The 18,183-nt window shown below is 47.4% G+C and overlaps 1 protein-coding gene across 3 annotated transcripts; it reads right to left on the reverse strand.

Annotated features, from left to right (window-relative positions):
• Positions 1-238: 238 nt before the first annotated feature.
• chd8 (chromodomain helicase DNA binding protein 8) lies at positions 239-17,490 on the reverse strand. Of its 3 annotated transcripts, none has more exons than XM_076097244.1 (39): positions 17,359-17,490; positions 15,268-16,221; positions 14,821-15,126; positions 13,404-13,517; positions 12,778-13,271; positions 12,515-12,626; positions 12,011-12,214; positions 11,810-11,878; positions 11,659-11,714; positions 11,444-11,561; positions 11,257-11,340; positions 10,995-11,132; positions 10,785-10,906; positions 10,301-10,544; positions 10,041-10,217; positions 9,621-9,764; positions 9,404-9,502; positions 9,142-9,301; positions 8,640-8,850; positions 8,304-8,499; positions 7,977-8,147; positions 7,568-7,861; positions 7,226-7,446; positions 6,930-7,132; positions 6,660-6,816; positions 6,463-6,552; positions 6,221-6,324; positions 5,744-5,867; positions 5,188-5,263; positions 4,808-5,079; positions 4,222-4,457; positions 3,349-4,029; positions 3,160-3,266; positions 2,815-3,036; positions 2,507-2,602; positions 1,972-2,085; positions 1,726-1,827; positions 1,526-1,630; positions 239-1,386 (listed from the first exon to the last, which is right to left on the reverse strand). In XM_076097244.1, the coding sequence occupies exons 2-39, from the start codon at positions 16,117-16,119 to the stop codon at positions 1,021-1,023; spliced, it is 7,641 nt and encodes a 2,546-aa protein (XP_075953359.1). In that variant the 5' UTR covers positions 16,120-16,221; positions 17,359-17,490; the 3' UTR covers positions 239-1,020. The 3 variants fall into 3 exon arrangements, with proteins under 3 accessions (XP_075953359.1, XP_075953360.1, XP_075953358.1); XM_076097245.1 differs by having other exon boundaries at positions 3,160-3,263; positions 12,011-12,217; XM_076097243.1 differs by having other exon boundaries at positions 12,011-12,217.
• Between the last annotated feature and the right edge of the window lie 693 nt (positions 17,491-18,183).

Genomic DNA, 18,183 nt, shown 5'->3' on the forward strand with positions numbered 1-18,183 from the left:
TAACTCAATAAATAAATATCTAGTACCGTTAAGTTCTGCATTGGTCTAAAGAATGTGGACATTACTGCCATTACTAACTTGTAGTTCATAACAGGAATCATTTAAGCTCTGAAACATTATCAAATGCTATAAATAGGGCACAGTCATTAACCAGAAGTGGATATAACAAAACGTGTGTACAAACAGTAAACCTCCTTATTCTGCTTGGTGAAAGTCACAATAACACAAACACACCTGCTTTCACTGTAGATTGCTGTTATTCATTTCACAGATACACTCAGATCATAAAACAAGAAGAGTAACTCATTGCCGTCATCTTTGCACCTTAGTACATAATTGACCAGCTCTACATTGGACAACACACCCATCCTCCTAGCACTGCTTCAGTAACTAATACGCCATTTTCCCTCTCCCTCCCTCTCAAACCCCACCCCTCCCTTAGAGTGAAAACAATAACAGTACATCCACGCACTGGATCCCCTTTTAGTTCACAGACTCGTCTGGACACAGAAGACATGACCAAACGAGGTGGTGGTGGTGGGGGGGGGGGGGGGGGGGGGATTTAGGGTCCGGGCTCTGCTCAGTATACATGTCCAGTTTCATGTAGCGCTAGAGGGCCAGCATTGAGGTTATTTGATAAGAAAAGGGCATCTGTACAGCAACGGTCCCCTTTTGGTCATGGCTGGGAATGTCATGGGAAAGAATAGGTTTGGAGGGAAGAGGAGGAGAACGAGTCGTGAAGTAAGAAAGAAAGCTCAGCTTTTTGCCATTTTGTCAGAGGTCAGCGAGGAGGATCAGGGAGAGAAAGATGAAACACAATTGTGATGTTGAAAAAGAAAACAAAACCTGCTCCTTTCAAAAAAAATACCTATATAAAATAAATGAATAAAAGTTGAGACAAAAGAACCCACATTCATCCATAATTTGATACATAAAAGGGTAAAAATAAATGACGAGGAATTACATGATTCATTGTTGAGACGGGGACTAAGTCCGATGTGTTCGGCGAGAGGGCTTCAGTCAATCCTCTGAGCTTGATGAGGAGTCAGAGTCCTTCTGTGCTATGATGACATCGTCCAATAGCGCCTCTTGATCCGAGCTGTCATAGTCACCTTGGGAAAGGCTGTCGCCGCCCTCCATTTTCACGTCAAAGTCCGGACTGGTGAGGAAGTGATGGGAGGTCTCCAGGTCCTCCTCATCCATCATGTAGGCGCCGTCTGACACCAGAGTCTCCTCTTCCACCCCGTCCAAGGTGGGGTCTTCAGGGGCGGGCTCTGGAGCATGGTGATGGTGGTGGTGGTGGTGGTGGTGGCGGCGCCGGTTTTTCTTCGGGATCTCCGAGTGCTCGGTCAGCAGTCGGTGGAAGAAGGTCGCCGGCAGGAAGCCCTGTGAAAAGAAAAAGGATTAGAAAGACTGGAAAACAACCAGAAGAGGGCGGGATGTGTTCTCACAGAGTCTTTCAGAAACGGTGAAACAATGCTGCACAACAAACTCTGGTAACAACGTAACATCTCCGAGTACGTACAGATTTCCGAACAGTTTCGGACCAGTCCGGAGCTACAGCGTTATCAGGATTCTCCTCCAGATATTCCCTCAGGTCTTGCATCATCGGACAGAACGCAGCTCCGACCTACAGAGGAGAAACATTTGGATGTCTGTCTGTCGGCGAGAGATAACACGCAGCCAACAAATCAAGTCTATGATGCCAGTCGCTGCATGTCTCACCTTCTTTCCCGTCCTCATGTTGATGACTTTGACCTTCTCACTGCCTGTCAGGGGTTTATCTGCCCTCCTCCTCCTCTTCCTCTTGCTCCTGTTCACAAGAAGCTGAGGAAACAAGACAAATTATGTAATACGGCGGACACATAGTTAGTATATTTTGTTTCCTTACCAGCCGGAGACCAGGGCCTTATAATAAGCACGGCAAAATGAATTGACACTTGGTCCTTGTTCCATATCACGAATATATACCTCCAGCATGTCTCCCTCCACCTCATAATCTGGGTTCTCCTTTAACCAGGTGGGAGGGTCCCTGCGCCGAGGAGTACGCTCCAGTGGATCACTGAGTCCATCTGGGTCTGATAACTAAAAGAGAGACAGCCAGAAAAAAGTTAACTAAATCCAAGGCAGTTTGGTTTTTGCATCCAACTCTTCCTGTACTAGAGTGGAGCACATGTAAATGGACTGTACTTGTATATCGCTCTTCTAGTCTTCCGACTACTCAAAGTGCTTGAACACTACATGTCATCGTTCACACACGGTCATACACTGATGGCAGGGCCTACCATGCAAGCTGCCACCTGCCCATCAGGACTCGAACTAACCAGTCACATCCATTCATACACCGCAGGCACAGCCTACGGGAGCAATTTGGGCTCGAGTGTCTTGCCGAAAGACACAGCGTCATGGACTAGTGGTCAGACCGCCGATCCTCCGATGGAAGGATGACACCGCTCTACCACTGATCCACAGTTGCCCCTGTCGGCTGTAGATCCGACACACGTACCTCTTGGTCCTTGCGCCTCTTGCGGCCACTGCTCTCTCCCCCCGACCCATTGGGCATCAGGGACTGCTTAGAGAAGGTCAGCTTCAGCCCCTCCTCCTGACAGTGCCACAAACAGAGAGACCTCGAAATTAGCCATGACCTACACATCACAGCTGCACCCTGTAGTGTCTGTCTCCGACTTTAAACAGACTCAAATTATTTTTGGCAGACCTTCATACAGCTAAGATGATTTTATTTGCAAATGTATTTGTATATTTTCAATGCGTATGCCTCAGAGAACATCGTTTCATCCTCCACTTTCGACTCACCTTAAGGAGCTTGACAGTGAACTCTCCATCTTCTCCGTCTTCCCCGGGGACACCGGGCGTGCCGCTGGGTTTACGGATCACCCTCGTGTAGGCCATCTCGTCTCCCGCCAGCTCTGAGCCCGGGTTGAGCTGAGCCTCGGGCACGTAGCGCCGCCCTGAGGGCCACTGACCAGTCAGCATCAGCGTACACAAATTGTCCAGGCGGTTGATTAACACGCGGTCCTGGGACAAAAAAAAAAAAAAAAAAAAAAGAAAGGAGCCCAATGTATTCACAAAAATAAACATGTTGTTCATTCCTTCATGAGAAATGCTTTAATCAAATTTAGACACATGTGCATTAATTACCTTGGGCCAATCCACTCTGAGAGGATCAGGAGGAGGAATGCCATCCTGAGATGGAGTCATAGAGAGTAAACTATTTTCTTCATCCACGTCACACAGCTTCATGCCTGCTATGAAGAAAAAGGGAACATAATGAATTGTTGAGTTTATTCTTGAAGCATTCAACTGTTCTCTCTATAACTACAAACGTACCTCTTTCCGCCTCTTCCTCACTCTCTCCGCTTTCGTCACTGCTGCCGGATCGTCCAGAGGACGACGAGCCAGAATCTGAATCGGAGTCAGAATCCGACCCTCCCCCTCCCTCTCCCTTCCTTCCTCCTGTTTTGCCGCTCCTCCCCCTGCTCCTCTTGAGGCTCCAGCCCTGCGCTCGTGCCTTGCCGTCGTGGTGACTCAAGGGCGTACTCTGCAGTTCAGCACTGATTTCACCTCCAAGCAACCGGGCATCCTCTTTAAATACCTCCACCTTCACAACAGGCACCTCCTCCACAGTCTTCGGCTGGCTGAGGGGCATGACGAGGGGCATGACGAGGGGCATGATGGGTGGTGCTTCAGGTGGGGGTGGCAGGGCCTGCTGGTTCTGGATGAACTCCTCCCGAGCCTGATTGAAGGTGAACTGCGGGTCCGAGTAGATGGAGAGCTCAGTGCGGCTGACACCGTGCAGCGCGGCGCCCAGCATCAGCTGACGATCATGTTCTGGAATATTCCACCAAGTGGGCAGCTCGGAGCTGGTCGGAGCCAGATGCAGACGCTCCTCCAGGGACGGGTGGGGCAGCGCTCTCTCGCGGAGGCGACGCAGGAGGCTAATGCGGTACAGGGTTCGGGAAGCACGCTCCTCAGTGATGGGGGCGACAGTCTGGGAAAGCTCTGATGATTCTGAGCAGGATGAGACAAGAGATATTTACTTATACATACATATTAAGAGTGATAAATCCAGGTTTTTAGAAAGAGGACATGCGCAAGTACATGGTGTTGTGAGCCGTCACAAAAAGTAAGCATCAAACACTTAACTGCTGTTCAAGTGGCTAAGCCGAGCTTTTGGCAGCATGAGTTAGGTTAGGTAATTACCGTCACCGCGGCCTGGGCGCAGGTGGCAAACTCTCCGACACATGGCAACGAAAGAGCGGAAGTATCGACTGAGGCTCTCGTCCGTTTTTTTATCCAGACGAGCAAAGGTCCGGAAGTGGTTCCAGTCAAAATCGGGATCTCCGGCCTCAGGAAGACCTTGCTCCTTCTTTATTATCTTTTCCACACCAAAAGTCGACACCACGCGGTAGAAGTCACATTCCTCCCTACGTGTCCACCTGGGAGCAAGACAGAAAGGCAAGTAGGGGAATATTTACTGAATAGCTATAAAAGAGAAGAATAAAACATAGTCGGACATCCCTAAAGATGATGTTTTAGGTCTTCATTGATACTGCATGTGCATGCTAAGCTATTAACATGACGTAAAACAATACAGGTTTAAAAATGAGTGAGGTTTTATGAGGAAGGGATTACATTTATCACGTTTGTTACACCTCAAGGATACAAACAAAGCGTTTCGGTGAGTAACACTGAATGTAAACATAACTTTTGTTCCTGAGGTTCATATTGTAACGTATAATCATCCTTTTCCATAGAAGACAAAATAATAAAGTTAACGACGGTGTACCTCTGCTGGCGCTCCTGCCGCGCAATCTCCTTCAGCTTGCTGGCCTGTTCGCACCGCCGCCGCCTGCGGTCGCCCTTCGCCTCGGCTTCGATCTTCAGCTGCTCCTGCCTGTAGCTGCGCTGGTAAGCCGTGATCAGTCGTCGCAACCGCGCTGTAAGTGTTGAGCTCGAGGGCCAGTCGCACGCACCGCTCTGGATGGAGAAGCTTTCCGTGAGCGCTGGCCCCACCTTGTCTTCCACAGAAATCTCATCGTCAGCGTTCATGGAATCAGGCTGGAAGACGAGATCAAACGGAGAATCATTAAACTGCTTATCGCGAGGTTAGCAAAAAAACGACGAGTGCAGACAGAACGGCTTCAATGTGACGGCTCAGATTCCTACCTCATCGAAAAGATCTTTGGCGTGTCTTGATGCAGGCTTGAACTCCGGGTCCTCTGAGTACTTATCATAATCAGGACTACACAATACAAACAATTAGGCACCATTAAGCAGGGAAAGGGACACCACTATACAATACATTTCATATAGTTAATTATAAGGCATTGACCATTTTCAAGTTACAATGAAAGCGAAACTTTGAAACTAACAAATGTAAAAATGTCTGCAATGTTACAATTACCAGTTAACTTGTAAGTCTGCCATAAATCTAGAGGCTAATAAGTTGTAATTGGCCATGATTTATTTATTTAAAAGGGACCATGTACAGTTTAAACATGAATGTCACCATTCGATGCACTGTACCAGATTGTAGCTTAAGCTAATTTGCATCTGCAGTCCCTTGGCAAGTCAACAAGGACAAGACAATAACACAGTAAAAGGAAAAGACATAATACAAAGATATACCATAAAGAACATACAATACACCCAATACAACGCTACACACAAATAGCACATCAAAAATTGGTGTTTGTCAATAAACAGATGAGTGATAACTCACTCATCTCCCAGCTCGGCATCACCAGTGTGCTGCTCGGCATCAATGGCCTTGTCATCAGGCCGACCGGCTCTCTCCAGGAAGCAGAGGCAGGGATCAGCCCGCATGGTGGTGTACATCTCATAACCTGGTAATAGAGGAAGAGTCGAGGCACAGTGTTTAATAAAAAGTACCACAACGGAGGCAGCTGCTTGACACGTTACAATAATGGTGAACATGACCACAACCGAAACCATCTCGCTCTGACTTCCTAAGCAGTGAATTCATGGTGAGGACGGCCTCCAACGGTTACAGTCTTGAAAAGGGAGGGTTGAGTGTGTGTATGTGTGTGTGTGGGGGGGGGGGGGGGTCGTCAGTTGGTTGCAAACTGCAATCACATCGCTATATGCAAGCAAATTCTGCACACTGTCCCTTTAAGCTAGAACAAATCCTTACACTAGGCTCGTAAATGTTTTGAGCTTACAGAGAGAGAAAACCTACCATGTTTAAATACGCCAGCAAGCAGTGAGCGGTCTGCTTCAGTATCCCACCATCTAGCAGGGACCTCCTGCTGCTCCATCTCCGGCATCCAGATATCAACGTCCCTGAGAAAAAAGAAATAAAATAAGTGAACGCATAGCATACTGTGTTTGAGTGGATCACAGTGAACTTCAGTAATAGAGCCTGTGTGTGTGTGTGTGTGTCTGCATTTGGCTGAATGTACAAAGGGCAGCATTAGATACCTGCTGTCAGCTCCCTTCAGGACAGCGTCTGCATGTTCGCCGATCACCTCCTGTTTCAGGTAGTAGAGCATGCGCACCCTCAGCAACACCCTGCGGTAGGAGAGGAGAGGTTTAGTGTTTGAACACTGATGACAATGTTTTCATGTGTTTACACACACACACACACACACACACACAGCTGATTGTGCTTCACTGACTTGTTGCACTGGTGCTTGAGGTGTTTGCGGTAGCTTTCGTCCAGTAGCAGGGTTTCAGGGTTGTACTTGCGGATCCACTCCACCTTCTGGACGTCAAACGTGCTCTGGGCCTTTACTCTCTTACCCTTCCTGCCTCTTGGGACAGGGATAGACAGGCCTAGGCAGAGATAAACGTTATACAGTTAATTTCAACTGACAACAAGTAAAACGGTCCAAAGATTATGGATGGAAGTAAAACATTGTGCGGGTGATTCTGTGCGACGCTCCTACCAGAGTGGTTGAGTAGTGTTTGGGGTTCGCGGCCGTTCTCTGGCGGTGTGATGAGCTCCCAGATGAAACTCTTGATGTTCTCATCTCCACGATAGTGGAGCAGACAAAAGACCAGGATGACTCGGCAGATTGTCTCCACGTCACGCTCACTCAGACGACGCTTACATCTGGCATGGGACAAGATGTCCTTCCAGCGACCCCAACTGGAGAACAAGAAGAGAACAGGTCGTAGAGTGAGAACAAGGGACAAACGTTCAGAGTCTAGATTGAGAAATCGAGCAGCAAAGCCTACGCACCCATAGACAAGCAGGTGTTTCTCCACCCGGAAACAGTCAGTGCGGCCGTAGCCCCCTCCGCTGTGGCGGTCGGAGCGCCGCGAGGAACGCGACTGTCTGGAATTGGCCGGTGGATACTCATCGTCGCTCTCCGGATCAGACAGGTCTCCACCTTCACCTCGTAAAGTGGAGTACTGGCGGGTCTGCTTGCGGACTCTGGGAGTGTCAATCACAAGAGTGTTCTGTGGAGAACAAAGACAGCTTTAGTCAATTACATATTACTCTGAGCAATATATCTATATATGCAGTTGCACTGTAAAACTTGATCTTCACAAAAAAAACGAAAAAAAACCCTGCCCTTACCTTTCTGGTCATGGAGTCCATGTCTAAGTCGGCTCTCTTGGCCCACTTCTGCCAGAATTCCGGGTCATCGAGGGCAATGTCATTGCGGTTCTCAGAGGCCACGAAGCTGGCCTTGGAGAAGGTGGAGCCCTTGCCCTCGCTCTCTATGGTGATGGTGGTGGCTCTCCGCTGAAGGATCTGGTCGATGTCCTCCTCGCAGAAGCGACTGCCTTCATCATTTTCGTCCATGATGGCAGCGTAGGCTCCCTTCCTCAGCAGGTCCTCGATCTCCTTCTTGGAGAACTGCTGTACTTGCTTGAGGTGACACAGATGTCATTTACACAAGCAGCCCAAAACTGGATTAAGCAAACTAATATCTCTAAATAAAGATGCAAATACTATATTAAAAGATGCGATACTACATTCTTACCCCGTTGACGTTGGTTTCTTTGTTGCCACTCATACTCTGCAGGACGGCACGGTCCAAGCCAAGCTTCAGGCTTGCTTTGTCCAGCATCTCCCTCTCATAAGAGTTCCTAGTGATCAGGCGGTAGACCTTGACCGCCTTAGATTGACCAATACGATGACACCGAGCCTGGGCCTGATAAAAGAAGGATCAAAAATGCATCACAGGCAGCTGCTGACATTTTAAAACACACGTAAGAGAGTAAACCAAGAAATGAATATAAAGACGTTTGTTGTTGCAGTCTCATTGAACTATCTTCAGACCAGAAAGAAGAACAGTACGATCTTGTACCTGCAGGTCATTTTGAGGGTTCCAGTCAGAGTCAAATATAACACAGGTGTCCGCAGCAGTGAGGTTAATGCCCAGGCCGCCAGCACGGGTACACAGCAGGAAGACGAAGCGGTCCGAGTCCGGCTTGCTGAAGCGATCGATGGCAGCTTGTCGTAAGTTCCCACGCACTCTGCCATCAATTCGCTCATAAAGGTATCTGTTAAAAAAAAAAAACAAGTGAACATATTTAACATGAACACATCACACAAGTCCTCATAATACTTGAACAGTTATGGCAATATTTAATCATTTAAAAAAAAAAAAAATCATCAGCCGCAATTAAATACACCTTTTCACCTCTTGTTGATGAGGTAGTCCTCCAGGATGTCTAAGCAGCGCACCATCTGGGAGAAGATGAGCACTTTGTGGCCACCGGCCTTGAGCCGAGGCAGCAGCTTGTCCAGTAGCACCAGCTTGCCGGCCGACCGAATCAGGGCCTGCAAATGGAAGTCGAGCGCCATGGGGTCGTACACCCCCCGCAGCTCAGCCACGATCTTCTCCTCCGCGCCTGGACAAAAGAGGGACGACGGTGTCATGCGAGCTTTTCACAAGCAAATGCAGCTCAGACTGCTTGTTGGCAGAACATTGAACTTTGGATTTAATGTATGTTCCATCTGTAAAATGGCAACAAATAAATATATACTACAATGACTTTTTTTTAGTTGATGTTAATACTACTTGGAATTGCCCTCCAAAAGTTACTATTTGAAGTAGATCAGTTCTAGGCTGAATCTAACAAACATACATGCAGACAGCACGTACGAAGAGCCAATATTGAGTTAATATTCTGATGCACTACCATTGATGAGGTAGGGGTGGTTGCAGCACTTTCGTAGCTCCATCATTGTGTTGAGCAGGTTGGGGACATTGCTGTTGCTGGTTGCCCCTAAACTGAGGAAAGTGAAGTTCCTCTCCAGGATGGCCCGGTAGTACTTCTTCTGGACATCCGTCAGCTCAACCTGAGAGCAAACGCAGTCAAACAATCAAATTGTTACCTTATTTGTGTTGTTCAGCTTTCCTAACACAACAGTTTACATTGCATGTGCACTATTTACACTAACCTCAATGATGGTCTCCTGTTTGGGTGCCAAGTTCTTCTCAACGTCCTCTTTGAGCCTTCGTAGCATCATGGGCTTCAAGATGGCCTGCAGCTTCTGAACCTGTGGACCCATGAAAAAAAAAAATGATAACGAGAAGAAGATTTGCTCAGTGACTGCTACAAAATACCAAGACAAAGAACATTGTGTGGGAATACGAGGGTGAGTGTGTATTTCACACCTGTTCCTCTGTTTTGAGGTCTCCAAAGTCTCTGAGGAATTCAGTCTCAGAAGCAAACTGAGCAGGCTCCAGGAAATGAAGCAGGCTGAAGAGTTCCTCCACAGTGTTCTGGAGAGGAGTGCCGGTCAACAACACCTTATGTTCCTGGAAGAAAACACAAGAGCAGAACACAAACATAAGATAGAGAAGGACCGAGGGAGGACAGGCAGAGAGGGAAGAAGGTTTAGGTAGGACCAAATATTCAGGCAGAGAGGGAAGGAAAAAAAAAAAAAAAAAAAAAACTATAAAAGCAGGTGACAATACAGAAGAAAGAACCAGGAAATAAGTTGTAGCCATTCAAACGACCAGCATCCCGTTACTCTCTGCGCATTTGAATGTTGGTTTTGTTCCAAAATCCAGATTCGGCTGAGGTCCACTCACCACATCCAGCATCTTCAAGCTGTCCAACAGCTTGCAGTTGCGATTCTTGAGGCGGTGGGCCTCATCAATGATCACACAGCGCCAGGAGATCTCCCTCAGCTCTGGGCAGTCGGATAACACCATCTCAAATGTCGTGATGAGGGCGTCAAACTTGTACGCACCCGGGATCAAGTGCTCCTGTAGACAGAATTGAGCATTTTCATGAGACACGTGTACCATCAGTAAAGTTAATCAACAACAATCGTAACCTATAACTCCACCTTGTCGTCCTTGAAGTACATCTCGTACTGTTGGATCATCTGTCGGCTGGCCAGGCTGCCGTGGTAGACAATGGCGTTCATGTTGGTCCATGTGCAGAACTCCCTCTCCCAGTTGGTGATGGTGGAGAGGGGAGCAATGACCAGGAAAGGGCCTTGGATGCCAGCAGCGTACTCCTCAGACAGCAGCGCGATAGACTGGATAGTCTTACCCAGACCCATCTCATCTGCCAGGATACAGTTCTGTCTGAGAGACAAGAAACGGCGAGGAATAAGTGAATCCTTGGGAGAAGCGATCAACAAGCATCATTCCAACTGGACTAACTTTGGCCAGAATATAGAGGACACAATGCCTTCTTCATGTTATGCTGTACTACAATCCTAAAGTTGCTACTGCACCTATTCAAATAACTGCGCCAATCCAGTTCAATGTGACTTCAGAATACACTTTATTAAAGGCGATACATGGACTGTGTGTGATTAATACCTGTTGTACCAGTTGAATAGCAGCCAGTTGACTCCTTCAAGCTGGTACTCTCGCAGTATGTTGCCATTCTTGTACTCTGTGGTCTCCTCCAACTTCTTCCATGCACTGGCAGGCGGCCGTGGCTGAGGACGGAGAGGGGAAAAAATGCATGAGCAGAAGGGAACAAGGAATTAAAAAAGACACCTTGCCGTCTTCCACTCGACTGCTCACCGTTCTCTTCAGGCGAGGTTGTCGGTTTTGGATTTTGCTAAATTCCTCGACCTTGCCCTCGTCCACGTCCTCCTTCAGTTCCCAAGTGGCGTCCTCATAAGGCAGAGAGGACCACTTCACCAAGTAGTAGATAACGGGCTAGAGGGAAAAGAGGGAAAGCTACTTTTTAACTATTGCAAACATGCAAATTCATAACAGAAGAAAGAAAAAAGCACAAGCTTCATAGCCAAGAGAGGAACAGCTGAGCAAGTGATTCTCTCACCTCGCCGTTGTCCTTGTCCACACTGTGGGACACATCCAGGATCCTGTCCGCCTCTACATAGTCTGGGTTAAAAGCTTCCTCATCCTAAAACAGAACCACAGAGTCAGACACCGTAGAAATAGTTATAAATCAAAGTCGCTCAACTGCATCCTAAAACAAGAGGTTTCAGGATCTGCTGCGCTCTCACCTCCTGGAAGAGATGCCTCATCTGTGCGTGCTTGGTCTTGAACCTCTTGATCTTTTGATGGATCCTCTTATCTTTCTCCAGCTGATTCAAAGTGGCCCACTCGCAGTGCAAGTATGAACTGAGAACAAAAGAGTCGGGTTTCACTCATTTAAATGTCTCCTCAAGAAACAGAAAGGTCAAAGGTCAAAGATGTTCAGTGAGGTATCGAAACTTACTAGTTCTTGTATTTCACGAAGAATTCCTCAACAGTGGTGTACTGGTTTTGGGACACCTTAAAGACAAATACAGGTTTTGGGATTTTAATTATTCTGAAAATGTAATTGAATTAAAGCGTTTTACTGGAATAAATACATGGAATAAACATACTTCCTTCTTGGTCAACCTTATAGACAGAATTTTGTCCACAATGGCAGCATCTTCCTCACTTGGGTTTTCCTGTAAAAAAAATTTAAAAGTAATAAACTAAAGACAAACCCACTCAATTTCAATCAGTGTCTATCTCTTCATGACAATCCCTTTAATCTCACCAGAGAAGAAATACATTTGTTACAGTACATTTAAACTCACCACAAAGAACTGCATGCTGGGCTGTCCGTCAACATCCAGCTCCAGTTCCTGTTTAAGCTGCGCTGCCGACCCGCCGCTGATGGAGGCCACAGCCGCCGCAGTTGTAGTAACGTCTACATCTTCCTGCTCGTCCTCATCATCCGTTATCTTGATGTCCAGGTCCTCTGTGTACTTCTTCCTCTTCACCACGCGATTGGAGCGCCTCTTCTGGCCAGAAGACAAAGGTATAAAATTCAGTGTTTTCAAAAAAAATAAATAAAAAAAGTCAAAAAGTCAAAAAGTCAAGCAGATGAAGATCCACCAAAACAAACATCAACTCAGTCTAAAAATAGAAGTATGCTTTATAAATTGTGTTGATAGTATGAGTCAACTGAAACATTGAGTCAAAACCCTCCTTTACAGGATGCACAATGTAGACAATTACAGTTAACGTTGGCCGTCTGCAGACCATTTGTCTAATCTAATAGACAAATGTGACTAATGTGACCATGAACGAGTTTGTACCGTAATCAGATCATCATCCAGAGCAGCAGGTGAGGTAGGGCTCAACTCCCCGTCAGAGTGGTCTGAGGACGCATTGCGCTTTCTTTTCTTTGCTCCCACTAGAGTAATAGTGCTACGGGAAGGTGGAGGGAGAGAGAGGACAAACAAAGACAGCGTGAAGTAGTGTAGCGTTAGGAAAATTGTTTTCTACAAAGCATTTCCAAACACAGAGAAACACGTTAGAATTAAATGAGTCCCCCTCTCACACATACAGTATCACTTACTTTGTCTTAGTCTTGCTTTTGCTCTTGTTCCCGGCCCCGGCTACCACTGTGCCTCCAGCCACTCCAGTCGTTCCTCCTGGAGTCTTCACTTTGCTCTTTTTGTCGGCCCCGCCTGTGGTTTTGGGAGTCGTTCCTCCAGCTACAGGACTTTTCTTCTTGCTTCCTCCTCCGCTGGACTTTTTCTTAGCCGTGGACACAACAGTCACAGTGCCCCCCAATTCTGGGGAGGTCTGTGTGGCTGGAAGCTCATCCTGGTTCAGGACTCTGGGCAGGTTCTTCTCGCCGCGCGCTTTGGCCCGAGCTATAGCTTCAGCCACAATACGGTTCGCTTTCTCCTGCTTGCAGAGGATCTCCACCCGCCGCACAGCGGCAGGCTCGCCAGGGGCCTTGGTGATGCGGATGGCCTGGGACGGAGTCGTGGTTGTGGTGGAGGGGCCTGCGGCCGACGTGCTGATGACCTTCACCACAGAGACCGTGCCGCCAGCAGAGGTTGTCTGTGTGAAGGAGAATGTGTGAGAGTGCAGGAAACCTTCTGCCACACAGAAACTCTTAAGCCCCTCCCCCTTTATATAATTATATGCATGTATATAAAAATAGGAAATGTCTATGCACATCTGGAGGTCTACCTGTGGCTGGAGAAGCATTTTGAGTGGCACCGCAACCCTCTGTCCTCCTTGGCCCTGCGTGATCTGCAACACCTGTGGGCTGCCAGTAGTGCCGGTTCCTGAGACCAGCTGGTACTGTAAGAGTGAAAGAACAGACGTGTGAAGCCACAGCCCCCTCTAAAAACAACCGAAGAAAAGCCAATGTTAGCTGTAACACAGTGAAGCAGTTAGGGTACTCTAGTAGAGGTATTGGTCCAGGGTGTTTTTCGGCTGGACCGTTAACGAGCTGTGAAAGACGCCTTTGACAGAGCTAGGCTAACTGTTCCTTCCACTTCCAACCTTTTGTGCTAAGCTAGGCTAAACATACGTCTGATCCGAATGCACAGAGATGAAACTGCTCCCGATCTTTTACGGTCACGTTTACGGTGGTGGAAAATATAGTCGTGAGAGTATAAAACAGCAGTGAACTAAACAGCGGCACATTCAAGATGTAAATCTCTACCTTAAATGATGTGATAATTTAGAAACGTCACTATGACTATAGGTTATGTGGAAATAAAATGTGGTACATCATTTGGAGGGGATGTACATTTTGAGAGCAAACAATCAATTTGACGTACTGCTCGATACAAAGAGCCACATTGCTGGTTTTTAACCTTAAACCATTCAGTCTTATGCAACAAAGAAATCTGCTATAATTCCTTCTTTTCTTTATCTCCATTCATTTTCTTGCACTTGGCCACTCCACTGCATCAGATATTCACTGGCTACAGTGTAGCGACACATTCAAAACAATGAATGTCCTTACATGGCAAATAACAGAAGCAAGCTTTAACATTAAACTGCTAATGGATACTAGTTAGCGGAGCCAATGTGGGAATATTCATCATTTGGACTGATCCGTCCCGGCCACACAAAGGTAGCCATTGATCCTTTGTGGTGTAATGTAACAGCACATGCAATATTAAGTGTGGCCGTCTAAAACAAGCAGAAACAACAACTCTAGTGTAACACAAACTAAAACATCGGTCACGCAGAGCCACATTTGTTGTTGGTGGCATTTTGCCGGGCAGCAGCATGTCACCGGGGGTCAGATTACAGAAATACACTATTTGAAAGAATTGACTACTGGGGAATGGTTGAAAATGTGACTGCAAGTAGACAAATATCAATATTGAGTGTATTGGGAATTACAATTGCTTCTATTATTATCAGTAAAATTCAAGACCTCCCACACACCCTTCCAAAGGCATCAATAGAAAACTAGCAGCTTGCATGGAGACAGCCCTCCACACTATCACAAGAGAGAACATCAGATCTCTGAGTGATTTGCCACAAACAAGAGAAGAAGAAAAACAAAATGCATGTACTGGAGGGAAACCACTAATCTGATTAAACAAACGGGTATCTCCAAACTCTATAACACTTTATTTCTCACCTTAATTCCTCCTTGTTGGTTGGGCTGCTGCTGCACCTGCAGCTGAATTGTGAGGACTTTGGGCTGCCCCCCAGCCTGGCCTGCCCGAGCCTGGGTCAGGGCTGCTAGCTGGCTTCCCTGGATAACCAGTTTGCCTCCCGGGAGCTGCCCCAGCACCAGTCTAGTTGGGACCTGCTGCTGGCCCCCTTGGGTTGTCTGAACCTGCTGGATTTGTGTCAACTGTTGCTGGCCTTGACCCGCTGACGCAGCAGTGCCAGCCTGGGAAGGCTGCTGGAGAACCAGTGTGATCCGCTTTGGTTCCCCACCCTACCATCAGACACGCAGAATGAGACTCATTATGACACTTGGGGGGGAAAAAAGACTGACCTAAAAATACAGCTTGGACCATTGCTGGATTCAAGCGTCACCTTGTGGTCTGCCTGCTGTAGCAGAAGAAGTAGTGCTTACCTGCGTTTGGACCTGCATGGCTGGCTGGAGCTGCACCTGGCCTTGGGTCTGGACTTGGCCTTGGGCAGGAATCTGCAGCTGAATGGTCTGGCCTTGTGTCTGCTGGGGCATAGAGGTCAGCAGCATCTGTTTCACTGGCCCGTTGGGAGACTGCAGCAGCCTCTGCACCCCAGCAGCACCCACCTTGATTTGAGCTTGTCCCGGGCCGGCCTGATTCAAGACCGTCCCCCCCTGCAGTATGGACATGCCGGCCTTAAGAGGAGTGCCAGACAACACACGGATGACCTTCCCACCCGTCTGGCCTGTGGCTCCTGACATAGTCTGCAGCACCTGGGCTTGACCCTGGGGACCTTTGAGTATGACAATTTTGCCACCGGCCTGTTGCGTGATGGCAGCTAACTGCTGTGCAGTGAGCTGATGAGTTATCTGTGTGAGCTGCTGCGTGGTGGCAGTGGTGGTGATTGGGGAGCTGGAAACTGTCATAGGTGTGCTCAGCAGCACAGTGCTAGTGGTGGGTATGGTGGTCTGGACCTGGATCTGAGGTAAAGTATCAACTGGTGCAGGGACTGGGGCTACAGCAGGAGCCGCAGCTATGGAAACAGTCTGAGCAGTCGCCACTGGCATCGGCTGCAGTGCGGGGAGTTGAACGGGGGCAGGCTCCGGGATGGCGGGAGCTGCTACAGAAACACCGAGCGTGAGCTCAGTCTCGGTCGGTGGGTCCACTTGGCCCAACGCCATCTTAAGGGCCTCCTCCACGGGGTCCGAGGAGCCATGAGAGAAGGAGTCGTCCGGTAGGGCATCCAGGTTAAACAGGGGTGTGTCCTCAAAGAGGTCCATGATGGGGTCTGCCATCTTGCCCACTCCACACAGGGAGACGGGCACAGAGTTAAAAAGACTCCGAGATTGAAGCTAAATTGTTGCGGGCCAGTTCTTCTCAACTTTCAAAGTATACAGCTGGTAAAAGAGGAGAGACGTGTCAATAAAGCACAAACAAATACGTTAGCATTATACAAACAAATGCTACACTGATGATTATGTAGCTCAAATCTGTACACAACAAATGAAATGCGGTGGGTCTCATCAGTGGTTAGGACACGTGTGTTTGATTGTACAAAAGATGACACAGTAACAAATGTGGCCCTACATGGCAAAAGGCAGTCCTGGAAGTTTTGGCCCTGGTCTCCTTTTTAAGCTCCAATTTAGTTTATTTGATGCCCATCAACACCACACACTCAAGTGTGGTTCCTAAAGCACAGAATGAATGCATTGTTTACTAAATCACAGACAACTTTCACATGAACACACACACTTAAATTTATTTATGTATTATAAGAGCTGTGACTGAAATGATTAGGTATACTCTACAGTGAGTCAAGTGCCTCACACCACTAACTCACAACAATTATGAAATAAAACATGTTTTTTTTTTTTTAAATGACATATAACGCCCAGTAAACTAATGATTGCCAACCGATTGTTAAAAAAAAATAAATAAAAAATGTTATTGAAAACAACACACAACTCATTGTCACCACGTCCATAAAACGTCATATTTGAGCTTTAAAAACAAGCACAGCTAGCTTCAGCAGTTCAATACAAAGCTACGCTACTTTGGGAACATTCAGAGAATATAAATAGTTGGTGGTGAAGTCAGACGAGGAGGGTACTGATGCTGTGGGAGAGGTGGGATGCTTTCCTCTCTGGTCGTATTGCAGTCTTTCTCACTAAACCGTCGGCTAGCATTAGCTTGTACCGCGACTAAGATGTGCCTCTTACAAAAGGGTGCGTTGCACCGAAAGCATATTGAGGCCGATAAACGTGATGTGTTGTACGTCTGGAACCATTTCCTCCCTTCTCTGTCATTTACTACCAACCATTCAGTCCACCGGACTCCTTCAACCTCATCAACAAACCGGACCAAACCAAAGCAACGTGCCACAATAACCATTGCTCGTCAACGTTCAGACACGGGTTAGGCCGCAATATTGTTTCGGTTGGTCTGCGTCTATTTTTCGGCAAAAATACATGAAAATAACCATCATATCCACTGCCCCAACTCTCACAGTAATAATTTCGGGGTGCTAAATTTACCTTTGCATCGACACACATGGCTTTCTCCGTCTCACAACACTGTACGATTACAGGAAACGGCCAGGGAAGAGCAGGAACTAACATTCTTGCCAGAGAGAGCGTAGAATGCGTGCCCCTCGTAGGCTATCAAACGGTGATTGGTCCGTTTCCTCCCGAGCCGGCAGCACGCGGCTATTTCATTGGTAGGAGGAGCAATCCGTCACATTCACGGCCGCTTCTGGGCGGGATTAGAGCCATAGTTAGGTTGAAAAAGCAATGAATGCGGCCTAGTTGGAATCATTTGACTAAGTGATCTCCAACGTTGCCGTTTTACCGCCATAGATGCTCGCGCTAGAAAGCACAGGCCCTTTAGAGCTGACTGGAGAAAAATAGACGGTGTTATAATCATCTGAAAGGGTTAATGGACTGTGTAACCCGAGAGGCCCGTTTGTGAATGACAATGTCAGGTTTTTTTCAGGGCTTTATTACATTGGCTTCAGCTCAGCAATTATCCTTACCGTGTGATATTGCTTTATTACCTAAAGACACACATCGAAACCCCGTGGGCACATTGGCGGGTTTCTATTAAGTATTATTACATTTTGAGGTATCAACAACAGCTTTCTACTCGGTACCAATGTGATTTGTGTGCTTCAATTAGTAATTCAGTTCTCTGTGGCTGGGTGGCTGGGGTTTGGCGCCCTCTAGTGCCGCCAGACTGAAATATGATTATTAGCTGTTATGGCTGTTGTAGAGAATGGCCAAATTATTCTGCTAATAGAGTGCACCTGGGCATAAAGGGGCCCCTGAACCCCCCCCCCTCTCGCTCTCTTAAGGACAGGCCCT

This window comes from Anarhichas minor, unplaced genomic scaffold (assembly GCF_050575085.1).
Source record: "Anarhichas minor isolate MPS153535 unplaced genomic scaffold, ASM5057508v1 ptg000024l, whole genome shotgun sequence".
Lineage (NCBI taxonomy): Eukaryota > Metazoa > Chordata > Actinopteri > Perciformes > Anarhichadidae > Anarhichas > Anarhichas minor.

What these genes read in the sequence shown, in the direction of transcription:
- chd8 (XM_076097243.1), bottom strand. Translation starts at nt 16,119, where the DNA reads ATGGCAGACCCCATCATGGACCTCTTTGAGGACACACCCCTGTTTAAC. An exon ending in CTCAAGCACCAGTGCAACAA is followed by an intron (nt 6,553 to 6,659) that starts GTCAGTGAAGCA and finishes CTCCTACCGCAG; the next exon opens with GGTGTTGCTGAGGGTGCGCA. An exon ending in GCGCCCAGGCCGCGGTGACG is followed by an intron (nt 4,030 to 4,221) that starts GTAATTACCTAA and finishes CATCCTGCTCAG; the next exon opens with AATCATCAGAGCTTTCCCAG.